Source organism: Pseudochaenichthys georgianus, chromosome 22 (assembly GCF_902827115.2).
Source record: "Pseudochaenichthys georgianus chromosome 22, fPseGeo1.2, whole genome shotgun sequence".
Lineage (NCBI taxonomy): Eukaryota > Metazoa > Chordata > Actinopteri > Perciformes > Channichthyidae > Pseudochaenichthys > Pseudochaenichthys georgianus.
The window spans coordinates 11273514-11291198 of NC_047524.1; the positions used below are offsets into that span (position 1 = coordinate 11273514).

General features: G+C 44.2%; 1 protein-coding gene across 1 annotated transcript; it reads right to left on the bottom strand.

Moving 5' to 3' along the window:
* Positions 1–12697: 12697 nt before the first annotated feature.
* LOC139436061 (protein TUNAR-like) lies at positions 12698–13995 on the bottom strand. Its single transcript, XM_071207251.1, has one exon. It carries the CDS (start codon positions 13958–13960, stop codon positions 13814–13816), a length of 147 nt encoding a protein of 48 aa, XP_071063352.1. The 5' UTR covers positions 13961–13995; the 3' UTR covers positions 12698–13813.
* Between the last annotated feature and the right edge of the window lie 3690 nt (positions 13996–17685).

Genomic DNA, 17685 nt, shown 5'->3' on the forward strand with positions numbered 1-17685 from the left:
TCCTCTAGTCTCTCCTCTAGTCCCCTCTTTAGTCTCTGTTCGAGTCCCCTCTCTGTTTCCATCTCAAGTTCCCTCTCCAGTTCCCCCTCGAGTCCCCTCTCGAGTTCCTCCTTTAGTCCCTCCTTTAGGCCCTCCTCTAGTCCCTCCTCGAGTCCCCTCTCTAGTTCCCCTCTCGAGTTCCCTTCTCTAGTTACTCCTCTAGTCCCTCCTCTAGTTCCCTCTTTAGTCTCTGTTCGAGTCCCTCTCTGTTTCCATCTAGTTCCCTCTCCAGTTCCCCTCGAGTTCCCTCTCGAGTTCCCTCCTTAGTCCCTCCTCTAGTCCCTCCTCGAGTCCCCTCTCTAGTTCCCTCTCGAGTTCCCTTCTCTAGTTACTCATCTAGTCTCTCCTCTAGTCCCCTCTTTAGTCTCTGTTCGAGTCCCCTCTCTGTTTCCATCTCAAGTACCCTCTCCAGTTCCCCCTCGAGTCCCCTCTCGAGTTCCCTCCTTTAGGCCCTCTAGTCCCTCCTCGGGTCCCCTCTCTAGTTTCCCTCTCGAGTTCCCTTCTCTAGTTACTCATCTAGTCTCTCCTCTAGTCCCCTCTGTAGTCCCTTCTCGAGTTCCCTCTCTGTTTCCATCTCGAGTCCCCTCTCCAGTTCCCCCTCGAGTCCCCTCTCGAGTTCCCTCTCGAGTTCCCTCCTCTGGTCCCTCCTCTGGTCCCTCCTCGAGTCCCCTCTTTAGTTCCCCTCTCAAATCGCCTCTCGTGTTCCCTTCTCTAGTCCCCTCTCGAGTCCCCTCTCAAGTCTCCGCTCGAGTTCCCTCTCCATTCCCTATTCAAGCCCCTACGCAAGTGTCGTTGGAGGTCCCGCCGTCTACTCCCCTGCCGGGGGTCCTGCCAACCCGGTGTCCTGTGCCGTTGGAGGTCCCGCAGAATACTCTTCTGCCGGGGGTCCTGCCAACCCTGTGTCCTGTGTCGTTGGAGGTCCCGCCGTCTACTCCCCTGCCGGGGGTCCTGCCAACCCTTTCTCCTGTCCCGTTGGAGGTCCCGCCGTCTACTCCCCTGCCGGGGGTCCTGCCAGCTCTGTGTCCTGTGCCGTTGGAGGTCCCGCCATCTACTCCCCTGCCGGGGGTCCTGCCAACCCTGTGTCCTGTCCCGTTGGAGGTCCCGCCGTCTACTCCCCTGCCGGGGGTCCTGCCAGCTCTGTGTCCTGTGCCGTTGGAGGTCCCGCCGTCTACTCCCCTGCCGGGGTCCTGCCAACCCTGTGTCCTGTGCCGTTGGAGGTCCCGCAGAATACTCCCCTGCCGGGGGTCCTGCCAGGTCTGTGTCCTGTGCCGTTGGAGGTCCCGCCGTCTACTCCCCTGCCGGGGGTCCTGCCAACCCTGTGTCCTGTGTCGTTGGAGGTCCCGCCGTCTACTCCCCTGCCGGGGGTCCTGCCAATCCTATATCCCGTGCCGTTGGAGGTTCTACCGGGGGCCCTGCCAGCCCCATGTCCATCACCGGTCTCGCCGGGGTTCCTGCCAACTCCTGGTCCTTCGCCCTCGAGCCCGGCCCCCTGAGAGCCCGGCCCCCTGAGAGCTGCGGTCTTCGCCCTCGAGCCCGGCCCCCTGAGAGCCGCGGTCTTCGCCCTCGTGCCCGGCCCCCTGAGAGCCGCGGTCTTCGCCCTCGTGCCCGGCCCCCTGAGAGCCGCGGTCTTCGCCCTCGAGCCCGGCCCCCTGAGAGCCGCGGTCTTCGCCCTCGAGCCCGGCCCCCTGAGAGCCGTGGTCTTCGCCCTCGTGCCCGGCCCCCTGAGAGCCGCGGTCTTCGCCCTCGTGCCCGGCCCCCTGAGAGCCGCGGTCTTCGCCCTCGGGCCCGACCCCCTGACTCTTCCTGCCGTTGCCTTTGCCCTCGGACCCGGGTCCCTGACTCTTCCTACCGCTGCCTTCCGTCCTCCATGGTCCCCACCTTGGACTCTGTGTTGACCCCGGGCCGTCCGCCCAAGACCCCTTCCTGGTTCTCTGCCTTGTCCCCGGGCAGTCCGCCCGAATCCCCCTTTTTGGACTGTACCTTGCCCCTCGGGCCGTCTGCCCGTGACCCCTTCCTGGTCCTCCGCTGTGTTCCTGGGCTGTCAGCCCAAGACCCGTCCTCCGGACCCCCTCCGCCCACCCTGCTTGGGGTTTTGGACTTTTTTGTTTTGTTTTTTTTAGGGACGTCTGGAATCCGTCCCTTGAGGGGGGGTTCTGTCACAATTCACATGTTAGGTCACGCTTGTAGTTTTGTCTGTGTTGGTGTTTTTCTTGTCTTTGGGTTTCCTGTCTTATTGTGTTAAGTGTTCACCCCCGTTTCCTGCCTGTCTGCTTTCTGTCTGTTTCCCTCCCTGATTACCCGATTGTGTTCACCTGTTGTCCTTGTGTTTCTCCTCCCCTGCCCGGCTGTTTCTCGTTGTCATGATTACCCCTTCTTGTATTTAGTCTTGTCTCTGTCTGTGTTCAGTGTTGGGTCATTGTTTGTTGGTGACGGAGTTCACCGGAGAGTGTTCTGTTCTGTATGTATCATTTATCCTTGAAATAAAGGGTTTCTCAAAGGTTATCTGCATTTGGGTCCTGCTTCCTTCACTCATCCGAGACAGAATAAGAAACTCACCTGTTCCTTTTTTATAAAGTGAAACAGTTGAAACGATAGATTTTAGTAAACTTAAAAACAACCTTCTCCAAAACTATCAAGGAATATACCGAATACTTGTTTTAGAACTTTATTACATATTTTTATATACATAGTTTGAATGATCCATAATTGACAGAAGCTTGTGTTTACACTGACCTGTCACTCATATATTAATGTCTTTGTAACTTATTTAAACCACTACCTCACTCATTTCTTTCATCACGGTTCAGTAAACTAAGTGACACATGAACCAGTTTAATCATTATAATAACGTAGGATTGCAACTCTTTGAAACTGTAGGTGGCTCTTAAAAGAGCCGTTGTATTTGGGTGTGCTGGTCTCAGGTCAGTCTAAGCCCTCTCTCGCGGATGCAGCGGGATGTCCTTAGGCATGATGTTGACCCTCTTTGCTTGGTTCATCTTACTGGGGGGCAGCTACATGGATGTCGGTGCAGTCCACAGTCATTGTGCAGTTGAAGGCAGAATGAATTTATTATTGACTCTGAATGAAGCACAACTTCATGTCATACAATACATTGACTTTATTTGTAATTGTGTAAAAACATATGAGCATAATGATTAGCAAGCAGGACCTGCAGGAACAGAGCACGGTGATGGATGGAGCTGGGAAGAGAGAAGAATAAAGAAAACGGATCAACTTCATTATCGGATATTAAAAATTCAATTTCAAAACAAGTTGCCACTCCTACAGTTTTCTAGTGTGTAAAGAGGATTTCACATGACCTATGCACAATATCACACTCAATACATGTGTGTCTCTGGGGGGTGCATTGTGCCTTTGATGTATATAAATAATATACCATAACCAAATACTATTACGTACAGTGGAAATCAGGTTGCCAGAGCAGGTCAGTGTGCATGTTCCTCAGGGTCTCAGCAGTTACAGGTGAGGGAAAGGAAATAAAAAAGAAAAAGGTCAGTAACAACACTTAAAGTAACAACACTTTGAATAATTATCTCTTTTAATACTTTTCTCTCAGTAATCACTCAACTACTGTCTTTCCAACAAACAGATTGACTCACCCTTACTGTCATCACAATGAAACACGTCCAGAAGAATCTGTCATGCAAAGCTCCCTGCCTGCCTTCGACTCTCCCTGACTGCTTCCTTAGCACCCGGTGGATGGCGCAGTAGGCTACTCTTCAAATGTTTCACGAAATACTTACCATCATGACTACTCTTACTTCATGTAATAAAATAATAACTTCATGGTAAGGCTACTAAAAATGACAAGGCTAAGTAATGTGATGCTAACTAACGTGCTCGCTACTAGCTATGTAGCTAGCTTGACTGTGTTCCATGCACAACATGTGTATTACCTGATATGTCTGATCCAGCGACTCCTGGTCCTTTCATCAGACGGGAATCGATAGAACGAGCAAGTGGTATGATCACTTATGTGATTACAACCTGGTACAAAGCACACATGCATCTTATAAAAGTGAATTTATTTTTAGCAATCTCTTATTTATTGGAGGGAATACATCAGTTATGAGATCTTCTTCTTCTTCTTCTTCTTCTTCTTCTTCTTCTTCTTCTTCTTCTTCTTCTTCTTCTTCTTCGCTTTAATTACGAGTCGCAACCACTTGGAGCATTATCGCCTGTGACATCACTTACGCGAGCCAGAATGGGATTTGGGATTTGTAGTCTTTGTAGTCGCGTATTTTTCATAGTCTTATATTTCAACAGTTTTACGACAAAATGTGACTTTTTTGACATGGAACTTATTGTTTAAGATTGACAAACATCATATGTGTAGTTCGTGGCACAATTCAAACGGGATCAAAAGATACGTTTTCTCTCTCCATTGAATTCAATGTAGATGTTTCGCTTCCGGGGTCTCATGGGCCGGAAGTAGATGGGCGTGACTTCGCCTCTCTATTGGATCGTATAGGGGCGGATCCTATAGGGGAGGATCCTATAGGGGCGTTTCCTATAGTGAACGACGGGAGCCGGCTCTCGCCCGCGAACAAGCCGTTTTTTGTTTTGTTTTTGCGGAGGGATCTAGATCGGCATGAAGGCACATTATGCAATGTGAAATGTGGACATTATCCCGCTTATTACACATGGCCACATTCTCAACAAAGTAACGACATGACTCCCAATAATAATTGAAATGCTTTTATGGATTTAGAAAAAGATTTTATTGATTTAAAAAATAGTTTTATGTATTGATTTAAATTGACATGCACCCGCTAAGAAAAGTAGTCCGTTGTTACTGTTTGAACTAACGTAACAACGGCAGGAACTGCTTCTATAGTGTTTTTGAGGAGCTTCATGATTACAGATTTGAAAACATCGTTGCTTGCTTTAAAAGTAGCACAATTCATGATGTCAAACCTTGGAAAGTATCTAGATATCCCTGCCCTAATACCAAAGTAACTGGCAACTGAATATGTGTCGCCGTAGCTATGATGTCTATGTCTGGACCGCTGCGTAAAAAGGAGGGTTTCTGACCCATTACTTCTCTTCTTACTTCTATAAGAATAAAACACGGAGGACGGAGATCTCTTTTTGTCCCCCTCTTCTCCCCGCTGCAGCCTAGCAGTTGATCTCAAAGCACGCTCCCCTCTCCTGCAGGGAGAAAAACTATATTTATATACTTTATATAGGTTGATACAGTAGCCTCTTTTTTAAAATAGTTTTTATAGGTGTTGCTATCTGTTTTGTGTAGCGTGTTTCTACAAGCAAGTCAATGCATTCATATCAGAGAGTTACACGGGTCTGTAAATGCAATGAAAACAATTGGCCACAGCAAATAATTTATATTAAACATGTAATTTTTACTTTTGAATACTTTAGTACAAAGGATGTCTTGAATAATTTAAGTGATATATGTGTACACATATAAATCATTAGTCAAAACAGGGCTACATTTGATTTAATTAAAGGTATAATATGTGGTAAACTGAAGAGCCCCTTTGGGAGCCGAAAGAGCCGGCTCTTCTTGGTGAGTCAAATGATCCGGCTCACCAAGAAGAGCCGGAATTCCCATCACTGAGAACAATGACTTCTTCTGCGAGGATTTATAAAAGCAGCTGGAATCCCTTAAGTTGCTATTGGATAAAAAAAGTTAGGAAACGCCCCTATAGGATCTGCCCCCTATAGGATCCGCCTCCTTGCTGCGGTCTGCAGCCAGACCCATCTCATAACCGAGGATACACTGATGGCTCCTTCGTGGATGCATTTCTGGGAACAGAGATGTTTCAAAGAGGCGTGACGCACGGCCGGACTTATCTCAGCCAATGACAGCTCTGCATGCATTCCTTGGATATTATTTTACTAACTGCTTTCATCGCGACGCGATGTTTACAGTGAGAAAAGCTGTGAGGTTCGTGCAGAAAGCAGAGCAGTGTGTATAATATATATCAATCAGAATAACAGGCCTACTCTCTGGGGGGGGGGATATATCCAGTCTCTGATAGTGTTACGTTATTATGAGAGTGCTCTGTTTGATTCTGAAATTGTATATATTTATATAAATATATACGTGTGTGTGTGTGTGTGTGTGTGTGTGTGTGTGTGTGTGTGTGTGTGTGTGTGTGTGTGTGTGTGTGTGTGTGTGTGTGTGTGTGTGTGTGTGTGTGTGTGTGTGTGTGCGCGTGCGTGCGTGTGTCCGCATCTGTAGCCTGTTATTGTCTCATTATACCGCACTGTGAATGAATTAAAAGTAAATATATAAGTCATCATGAACACATCTGTCCATCAGACAGAGGGCTGCTGTGCCTCCTGTCATCATTAATGGACGTCTCTTTAAAATGACCGCTCAGAGGAGAGGAGTTCTCATTTCTCTAACCGCCTGCTGCTTCCCCTCCTCTCTCCTCGGTTCCCCTCCTCGGCTCCTCCGCTCGCATCTCCTGTGGGCGGGACTAAGTATCGAGGATAGGAGTCGAGGAGGGGAGTTAGAGAAATGAGAAAGGGCCCTTGTGTCTTGTCTGATCCTACTTCCTGTGTTTGTCTTCCTGTCGTTAGTTTCCCTGATGTGTCTGATTGTCTGATTGTGTTCACCTGTTGCCCTTGTGTTTCTGCCTCCCATGCCCAGCTGTGTCTTGTCCTGTAATTATCCTTCTGTGTATGTAGTCTTGTCTTCCCCTGTGCTCCATGTCTGTTCGTCATCTTTCCATGTCCATGCTACCTTGTCTCTTCATGTCCTTGTTCCCTGCCTAGCCTATGCTGGTCTTTGCTAGTCCATGTATCTTGTTTTCTTTTGTCATCGGCTTTTTTTTTTAATAAAGCTCGCTTTTTTCTACCTTACCTTTTGTAGTCCTTTAAACTGCACTTGGGCTCTATTTTCCCCAAACCTGACAGTACGAACAGACCAGTATGGACCCAGCTGTTTTTTCCCATCAAGAGTTGGATCCGCTGATGTACACTCTTGAGTATATTTTTTACAAGTGGATGAGAGTCTCATCCAGAGCGGCCAAGGAGGCCGCCCTGAAGTAGGCACGCATGGAGGTGGCCAACTGGAGCTTGTTGCCCGAGTGGCTCAAGGTTTTTACAAACAGCCCTGAGTGCCTGTCTCAAGCCTCGAACCCCTTCCTGGGATCCGGCCTGGCCTTAGGAGGTCCACGGAGTCTCCAAAAGGTCTCTAGGAGACGCAAGGTCAGGATTCCAGCCCGTGCCCCAGCAGCCATGTTTCCGGCCCCATTTCCGGCCCCTGCTGCCATGTTTCTGGCTCCAGTTTCCTCTCCAGTACTGGCTCCCCGGCTGACGCCAGTTCCCCGTGTCCTGTCGGCGTTCCGACCAACTCCAGCTCCCCGTCTCCTGTTGGCGGTCCGGTCCTCTCAAGTCCCTTCTCAAGTCCCTACTCTAGTCCCTTCTCAAGTCCCTTTTCAAGTCCCCTCTCGAGTCCCTTTTCAAGTCTCTTTTCAAGTCCCATCTGGAGTCCCCTCTCAAGTCCCCTCTCGAGTCCCTTTTCAAATCCCATCTCAAATCCCTTCTCATGTCCCTTTTCTAGTCCCTACTCATGTCCTAACTCCATGCTTTGTTCTGCTGGGGGTTCTGCCAACACCTTGTCCTATCCTGTTTGGGATCCCGTCGACACCAGCCCTTGCTCCGTCGGGGGTCCCACTGACACCAGCCCATGTTCCGTCCAGGGTCTCATCTATGCCTGTCCCACCAGGGGTCCCACCAGCTCCTGCTCTCGATCCCAGTGCCCCGGCGATCCAGCTGACACTGGAGGGGTCCTATTGCGGCGTACGTCGTCCTCCGGAGCTGTCCCACCTCCGTCCTGCCAGTCCTCTGGAGCTGTCCCGTCGCCGCCTTCCTGCCCGCCCTCCAGAGCTGTCCCGTCGCCGCCTTCCTGCCCGACCTTGTGCCCGGCCCCCTGACTCTCCCAGCCGATGCCTTCGCCCCATGAGTTCGCCCGCTGTGGCCTTCGCCCCTTCTTGAACTCCACCTTGCCCCCAGGCCGTCCGCCCGAAACCCCCTCCTCAAACTCTGCCTTACCCCTCCATGTCCATGCTACCTTGTCTCTTCATGTCCTTGTTCCCTATGCTCGTCTTTGCTAGTCCATGTCTCCTGCCTGTTCCCGCCTGTAGTTTGTTCCTGTCTGTCGTGCTCCCCAGTTTTGTTAATGTTAATTGGTATCTTGTTTTCTTTTCTCTTCGGCTTTTTTTTGGAATAAAGCTCGCTTTTGTTACCTTACCTTTTTTAGTCCTTTAAACTGCACTTGGGTTCTATTTTCCCCAAACCTGACATTCATGTGATCTGTTATGTTTGGTTCTTTGACACTGTTCATAAAGTTATTTGAATGCATCACTTCCTGTCATGCTGTCAGAAAATGCTAGAAAACTCAGGAGGATCCATTTGCATCTGCATGGAAAGACTGATCAATCAAAGTTGTAAGTAATTACAATTAATTGTTAACATGTCTTATTTCATATATGAGGCGTATTTTATGGAAATATGTTTAAGAAATTATGAAAAAGATAATGTTATATTTTATATATTTATAATGTAAGTAAGGGTGTTGAACAGACAACACAAAACTCAAATCGTTTTGCATTCTGTATATATTGTTTCAGTTTGCACTTCATGTCATGGTGAAGGAGTTACCAGTAAAGTTCCTCAACTACAACGACAACTTTTTTTCTTCATTTTGAGTGGAGTTTAGCTTCTTGTTAAGTGGCTGTGGCTCTTGCGTCTGTATAAGAACTCTAAAGCGGGACATCTCTAAGGTTGACCAATCAGAGCAGAGTGGTTTCAGAAAAATAGTTAAAAGGCGGTATTGATATTGCACTACTCAAATTGAAGTGCCAACAACATAATAACTCTTCTCAACAGAAGACCCCCACTACCACCTTGCTAAAATCCTTCACGGTACCATGCTAATCCTCAACATCTCACTAGCACAATAACATCTCTTGTGAGGAGCCCACACATTTTAGATTTTAAGCTATTTTGGCCGATAGGTTGATCTCCACCATAACATGACTGAAACATTTCCCATGCAAAAAAAACCCGGGAAGGTTTGTAATCTAAACAGTCAAGCTAAACCTGACACTTTGACACTTTCCTTTCTCAAGTTTTACATTTATATCAGGATTTGTCATGGCTTTCAAGCCCGTTCCCAGAATTTGATTACTGGATTTATTTCTCTGCATGAACAAATGTGAAGAAAGGCAGCTGGATATGTGCAGCCTCTGTGACAGGAAATCTATAAAGGACACATCTGTTTGGGAAATCCTCTCAGATCCCTAATTGAGGGGAGGACTTTGGATTCAGGGAAGTCACGACATCGACACTGTGGAGTGAACTGTGACCTGGATAGGGAGAAGAAGTGTTGCTTTGTTTCAAACTTTTGAACTTCACCTCTGACTGAGAGCACAGAAGGTCATTTGAAATTGGCATGACCCTGATCCAATCTACTTGTCTCTATTCTCAAAGTGTCAGAGGAATTGTCAGAATAAACCAAGATCCCCATGCCCCAGATATACATTTTCATTTCCTCTTCATTATACTTCAGGGGGTGCTGTATTTTCTATTCATGATATTTCCCCTTCTTCTTTACCTGCTTCAGCTTCAGTTAGTGTTTTCCTACATGTCCCAGAATGCCTTTGACAACCTAAGAGAATGTGCAATTGTGTGCATTCAGCTGTTGGGCCTATATGTGTCAAAGAAAAGAAAACAACAGTGACAGTGATATTAAGAGCAAGGCGGTGAGTTTTTCCAGTCGAGAAAAACAACATATCATGGTCCATTGAGGAAAAAAGATTCTGTGCAACTGACCAGAAACTTAAATACGTTTATTTGTTCACTGCTTGATACATCTCATTGTTCATAGTTATCTCAAAGAATAGAAAACCTTTCAAACCAGCTGACAATATTGGGCCCAGAGTGCAAGATACACTGTGCTTAGTTAGACAATATTTACCACCACCATTGTATTTACTTTACTCACATTTTGAAATGTGTTAAGATGATAGTAAAAAAGCAGCACAATGGATGCTTTTTCAGTGCATTTTAGGAAATGATTGTACTGCTCAATGAGCAGTCTAATTTATTATTCTACTAATTTGGTTTTTACTTTGTTTCTGTATTGTTTCTTTGCTTTAAACACTTTACATTTACATATTCTGGATCAATTCTCAATTTAGCTTATATGGTGTTAAACTCCATTACCTTTTCCCATCATTCAATACATTTTTGTAAGCAATACATTTTCTGCAGAGTTTAAAAATAAAACAAATGCTATCAATTATTCCTTTAAATTTGTAATCTGAACACATTGTTCTGATTGCATTACAGCGAAACGTATTATTATGCATTTGACCCATTTCCAGTCGAGTTGAATTATGTTCACATTGGGTGTGATCATGCTTGAAGGGTGTTGTTTGTTATGAAATAATCTGTATTTTGTTGATAAGATTATTGCAAAAAAAGAGCCAGTGAGTTTGAAATCCCGCTGGAAATGCATTAAATGTGAATGTGTTGCTGGTGCCACATGTTGAATTGCATTTGAATCACAACAGAAGCAGCCTGACGTTGCCAGCCATTAGTATGTCTTGTTGATTCGGTGTGGCTTGTGCTGTAGATGGATTAATCGCCCGCACAGCTTTTCTGTGAAACCATCAAAACGATGTCAGCTCAGCTAGATAGAGATGGAACGTTTGCACGGACAATCTGCTCGCTTGAATCATCCATCTGCGATGCATCACAATCTCCTGCACATTGTTCACCCCACATCTTTCAGCCTCAAAAGAGGGAATGATTGTTCAAGGCTGTGCTGGATGGATTCAGGTGAAACAATAGCTTAAAGCAGGCTTCTGGGCATTTGTGAATTGTGGTTGCGCGAACAATGCTGTATTTTTGTTTTGGTTTGTTGCCTAATCTATTATATTTAAAGGAAAAGACAAGCTGTTTTTAGTCTTGTTTTCTGCCTCAAACAGGATTATTCTAGCATGTTACCACTCACATAGCACTCTTAATGGAGTGGGAAATTATGCTGACACATATATGACTGAAAGCACAAGGAAATGGAATAAAATATATGTGTTGGGCGATTTGGTTTCCGTGTCTTTGACCTGCTAGTTCTGTGCTCCGTTCGCCTTTCTCCATCTTTCAGTTCGATTTGCTGTGAGACAGAGAAATCTGTCTCACAGCAACGCTGTATACTCTATAAGGTTTTTCTTCTTTAAGGCTCTGTTGTAATCTCACACAGCTGTCAGATGCGGGAGAATATAGCTTTTCATTTTGGTTGCTAAGTGCTGCCGCTTGTGCTAAACGCTTTTATCTCAGAATTCATAATGCTGAAAGAATCCTTCAAAATGTATGTATGTGGCATTTAATCAGTGTAGCGGATGTGCACTGATGATGGAGTTGTGTTATAGTATATTAACATTGATCTCCATCTTTATAAAACAAGACAACAATCCCAAAGTTATCAGTTTCAAGATGTATTAATTTAATGTTTTTTAACCAAACCACAGGCTGAAAAACTTCAAATTTTCACCCACAAGAGACTATTTGATCATTTGAAATATAATAAACATACGCATAAATTAAACATGAGAAGAAGTTCAGATTACATAGCTTTAGGAAAGATAAATAAACAATAAGGATAACAGGAATAATCAACATTTACATTAAATATGAATACATTCGTAAGACCTGTTCATGTGCTTACCAAACTTTCCTTTTCCTTTTTCTGTTAAAGAAGTACTGTAGGAGCACCTCACCTAAGACTTTAGTCACTGAGCCAGTCCCATTGTCAATACAGAGGACAAGATCAGGATAACGTTTTATTAAGATGGACTTAATAAATCTCTTTCTGGTTTGTATTTGCATTTCCTCCACCTCCTGACTGATATAGTTGAGACACTTTGATCTCAGGCACTTTCTGAAATCATGAAGTTGTCGACTGACAAACACAAACTTAATATTTTATACATAAAGAAGTGTTTTATATAGCCTTACATTATTAACAACTGTACATAATTATTTATAGGCCTTTCTCATCTCTCAGAGCTTAACTTCTTAAACTTGCTTCCTCGCTAAGAGTTAGATTGGCTTAGCATAAAGACTGAACGAGGAGGTGAAAAGATCTGTTCAAACTGTCACATGACGCGACCTGATTTAATTTGTACAAAGTGAAACAAGCTGGACCAGATTCTGATAAAACTATGAATGCGGGAATTATATTTGTCACACTTTCTGCTTATCTTTTACCCTTAAGTATAAAAAAATCGTCTTATTTCCAATCCATAGTCAGATTTAGATTGTTGTCCCAAGGAGATTAAGCGTAAAATATTAAGGGAAAACTACACAGTGTCAGTCAATCAAGAGGAAAATACCGAAAGTTACTCTAGAAAGTCTTCACACATTCACAGTATTGTCAAGTGTGGCAAACACACACATCTGTCTGAAATTACACCCAAATCTGGAAATTAGTCATACAACACATTTCAAAAAGTCATAAATCCATGACTTAAGAAAAGATTTAGCATTTTGTTTAAGACGAAATCAGCTTGCTTTGTTTACAATATCCCAATGAATGACCTTTCATCAGTAAAATCAATGACATTAAAATATACTATATATAAGTTAAAACGTTCACAAAGTAGTAATAACCTGATCATTTAATACATCATGAAAATAGCAATTTCCTCATGTGTTAAGGCAGTCATTATGCACAAGTCTACATTTTAAATCAGTGATGCTTCAACTTCGTTCATGGCTGAAAAATCGGACCACCCTAAATTATATGGACACTTAAGTGGAATATGTTATTCATGTGTGATCCTTTATAAATATGTATGCAAGTAAAACATATGTGTCCTCAGTTCTCCTGAGAGGATGCTCCCCAGCCTCTAGAGAGCTGAGACTTTGATAAATGTTCAAATCCTTTTCTCACAAATGGATGGCATCATATCTCAGTGTTTATGACCTTGAAGTGATGCATGAAAAACTTGAATAATAAATGATATTCTAGCCACTTTGTACCAATCTGTCTGATCTTTCACTATTTAATTTCAAGCGCAATGTCAAATGCACCCATTTCAACACTTTAAAGTGTCCTCATGCCATTTAAAGACAATGAAAATAAAATGCATGTAACACAAATTAGTATTGTTTGAATGTTACACATTAATTTGCAGTCGATATAATCTTCAGTGAAATTAAACGTCATGCCAAATTCATTTCAACTTACAGTGAGAAAAAGAGTAAAAGAACAAACATTTGATCAAGCTGCATAACAATTTTCTGAAGTAACTATTTCAATTTAATAAAAACAAATCTTTGAAAAAATTAATAAATATTCATATAGATACCTGTAGATACCTACAGATAGATTCTCTATACATGTTGATCATGGATGCATATCTTCTAAAAAGTGTCCATGCGCTTTCTGCAGTCTTTCGTGTCCATGTGTTGGGAAGAGCTGCATCTTCTGAGCGTCTCTTACCACCATGCATTTATGTACAAGTCAAATGTCACTCAGTATTCTGTATAATTCTACATATAAAGAAGGGAGGAATGAACCGGTTTCACATAGTCTTAGTTGTTTGAAGTGATGCAGGATGGATGCCATATGGCGATCACATAGTCTTAGATCCAGCTCACCACTGGGGAAGTTCGGCCTCTTCCTCGCTCCGCCCATCTTCATCTCCATATGAGTCAACATACTGTCGCTCCAATGGCACAGATGAGCTCTAAATAAAACAAGAGTCAAGACCTACAAGGTGGTGTAGATGTAGACAAAGATGATCACTACCAAGTTGAGTATTGTCCCAATGATGCCCAACATGGCCAAGATGCTCTCCTCCTTACTTTCCTTGTCTAGGATTCCCTTTTCCTCATCTCTGCGAAGAGTGTTTACCATTTTCCCTGGAAAAGTCAGCAGTTTTCTTCTTGGACCAATCTGGAGTGAGCAGATAAGAAAGAAAAGGGAGAAACAACCAGTGTGTTAGTTACTGCAACCGGCTCATTTGTCCTTTTAAGATTGCCTGCAGTGTATGAAGGACAGCGATAATGGCAATAAAACAAAAAAAATGTATTGGTGACATGGCTGGGAACACAGTTAAATAATTAAAAGGTAATTAACAAAGTGGTATTCTTTTCCGCTTTGATCATCATATAAATGTGTGTTTTAAGAAAATGATGTGAAATTAAATAGAATAGATTGAAATCTGCCTTGAAACCAGATCAGTCTATTTTTAGTGTTTACTTACAGTAAATGCATTATTATCTCAAAACCACATCTGTTTTAAAAACTATTTTATCCTGTAGTTTACGAAAAATATGTAGAAAACTATTTGTAGTGTGTGGAATTTAAAGTTTGCTAAGTTTAGACAAAGCCTTTTTTGTTTTGTAAATATATAAAAGTTAATGTGTTATAAAAATTCTGCTACTTGTACAAATGTAAAGAAAACTTCCATCTAATATGTCCAACCTACGAACAGAGTATTGGACACATACACACACACACACACACACACACACACGCCCGGCTCCCAGAGAGCCGCCCCCTGAGTCTTCGCCCTCGAGCCCGGCCCCCTTGCGAGAGCCCGGTCTTCTGCCCTCGATCCCGGCCCCCGAGACCCGCGGTCTTCGCCCTCGCCCGGCCCCCTGAGAGCCGCGTCTCTCGCCCTCGTGCCGGCCCCCTGAGAGCCGCGGTCTTCGCCCGTCGTGCCCGGCCCCCTGAGAGCCGCGGTCTTCGCCCCGGGCCCGACCCCCTGACTCTTCCTGCCGTTGCCTTTGCCCTCGGACCCGGGTCCCTGACTCTTCCTCTACCGCTGCCTTCCGTCCTCCATGGTCCCCCACCTTGGACTCTGGTTGACCCCGGGCCGTCCGCCCAAGACCCCTTCCTGGTTCTGCTGCCTTGTCCCGGGCACAGTCGCCCGAATCCCCCTTTTTGGACTGTACCTTGCCCCTCGGGCCGTCGCCCGTGACCCCTTCCTGGTCATTCCGCTGGTTCCTGGGCTGTCAGCCCAAGACCCGTCCTCCGGAACCCCCTCCGACCACCCTGCTTGGGTTTTTGGTACTTTTTTGTTTTGTTTTTTTTTAGGGACGGTCTGGAAATCCGGCCCTTGAGGGGGGGTTCTGTCACAATTCACATGTTAGGGTCACGCTTGTAGTTTTGTCTGTGTTGGTGTTTTTCTTGTCTTTGGGTTTCCTGTCTTATTGTGTTAAGTGTTCACCCCCCGTTCCTGCCTGTCTGCTTTCTGTCTGTTTCCCTCCCTGATTACCCCGATTGTGTTCACCTGTTGTCCTGTGTTTCTCCTCCCCTGCCCGGCTGTTTCTCGTTGTACAGTGATTAACCCCTTCTTGTATTTAGTCTTGTCTCTGTCTGTGTTCAGTGTTGGGTCATTGTTTGTTGGTGACGGAGTTTCACCGGAGAGTGTTCTGTTCTGTATGTATCATTTATCCTTGAAATAAAGGGGTTTCTCAAAGGTTTATCTGCATTTGGGTCCTGCTTCCTTCACTCATCCGAGACAGAATAAGAAACTCATCCTGTTCCTTTTTATAAAGTGAAACAGTTGAAACGATAGAGTTTTAGTAATACTTAAAAACAACCTTCTCCAAAAACTATCAAGGAATATACCGAATACTTGTTTTAGAACTTTATTACATATTTTATATACATAGTTTGAATGATCATAATTGTCAGAAGCTTGTGTTTACACTGACCTGTCACTCATATATTAATGTCTTTGTAACTTATTTAAACCACTACCTCCACCTCATTTCTTTTTCATCACCGGTTCAGTAAACTAAGTGACACATGACCCAGTTTTAATCATTATAATAAGTAGGATTGCAACTCTTTGAAACTGTAGGTGGCTTCTTAAAAGAGCCGTTGTATTTGGGGTGTGCTGCGTCTCAGGTCAGTCTAAGCCCTCTCTCGCGGGGATGCAGCGGGATGTCCTTAGGCATGATGTTGACCCTCTTTGCTTGGTTCATCTTACTGGGGGGCAGCTACATGGATGTCGGTGCAGTCCACAGTCATTGTGCAGTTGAAGGCAGAATGAATGTATTATTGACTCCGAATGAAGCACAACTTCATGTCATACAATACATTGACTTTATTTGTAATTGTGTAAAAACATATGAGCATAATGATTAGCAAGCAGGACCTGCAGGAACAGAGCACGGTGATGGATGGAGCTGGGAAGAGAGAAGAATAAAGAAAACAGATCAACTTCATTTCGGATATTAAAAATTCAATTTCAAAACAAGTTGCCGCTCCTACAGTTTTCTAGTGTGTAAAGATGATTTCACTTGACCTATGCACAATATCACACTCAATACATGTGTGTCTCTGGGGGGTGCATTGTGCCTTTGATGTATATAAATAATATACCATAACCAAATACTATTACGTACAGTGGAAATCAGGTTGCCAGAGCAGGTCAGTGTGCATGTTCCTCAGGGTCTCAGCAGTTACAGGTGAGGGAAAGGAAATAAAAGAGAAAAAGGTCAGTAACAACACTTAAAGTAACAAACACTTTGAATAATTATCTCTTTTAATACTTTTCTCTCAGTAATCACTCAACTACTGTCTTTCCAACAAACAATTGACTCACCCTTACTGTCATCACATGAAACACGTCCAGAAGAATCTGTCATGCAAAGCTCCCTGCCCTGCCTTCGACCTCTCCCTGACTGCTTCCTTAGCACCCGGTGGATGGCGCAGTAGGCTACTCTTCAAATGTTTCACGAAATACTTACCATCATGACTACTCTTACTTCATGTAATAAATAATAACTTCATGGTAAGGCTACTAAAAATGACAAGGCTAGTAATGTGATGCTAACTAACGTGCTCGCTACTAGCTATGTTAGCTAGCTTGACTGTGGTTCCATGCAAACATGTGTATTACCTGATATGTCTGATCCAGCGACTCCTGGTCCTTTCATCAGACGGGAATCGATAGAACGAGCAAGTGGTATGATCACTTATGTGATTACAAACCTGGTACAAAGCACACAATGCATCTTATAAAAGTGAATTTATTTTTAGCATCTCTTATTTATTGGAGGGAATACATCAGTTATGAGATTTCTTCTTCTCTTTCTTCTTCTTTCTTCTTTCTTCTTCTTCTTCTTCTTCTTTCTTCTTCTTCTTCTCTTCTTCGCTTTAATTACGAGCGCAACCACTTGGAGCATTATCGCCTGTGACATCACTTACGCGAGCCAGAATGGGATTTGGGATTTGTAGTCTTTGTAGTCGCGTATTTTTCATAGTCTTATATTTCTCAACAGTTTTACGACAAAATGTGACTTTTTTGACATGGAAACTTATTGTTTAAGATTGACCAAACATCATATGTGTAGTTCGTGGCACAATTCAAACGGGATCAAAAGATACGTTTTCTCTCTCCCATTGAATTCAATGTAGATGTTCGCTTCCGGGTCTCATGGGCCGGAAGTAGATGGGCGTGACTTCGCCCTCTCTATTGGATCGTATAGGGGCGGATCCTATAGGGGAGGATCCTAGTAGGGGCGTTTCCTATAGTGAACGACGGGAGCCGGCTCTCGCCCGCGAACAAGCCGTTTTTTGTTTTGTTTTTGCGGAGGATCTAGATCGGCATGAAGGCACATTAT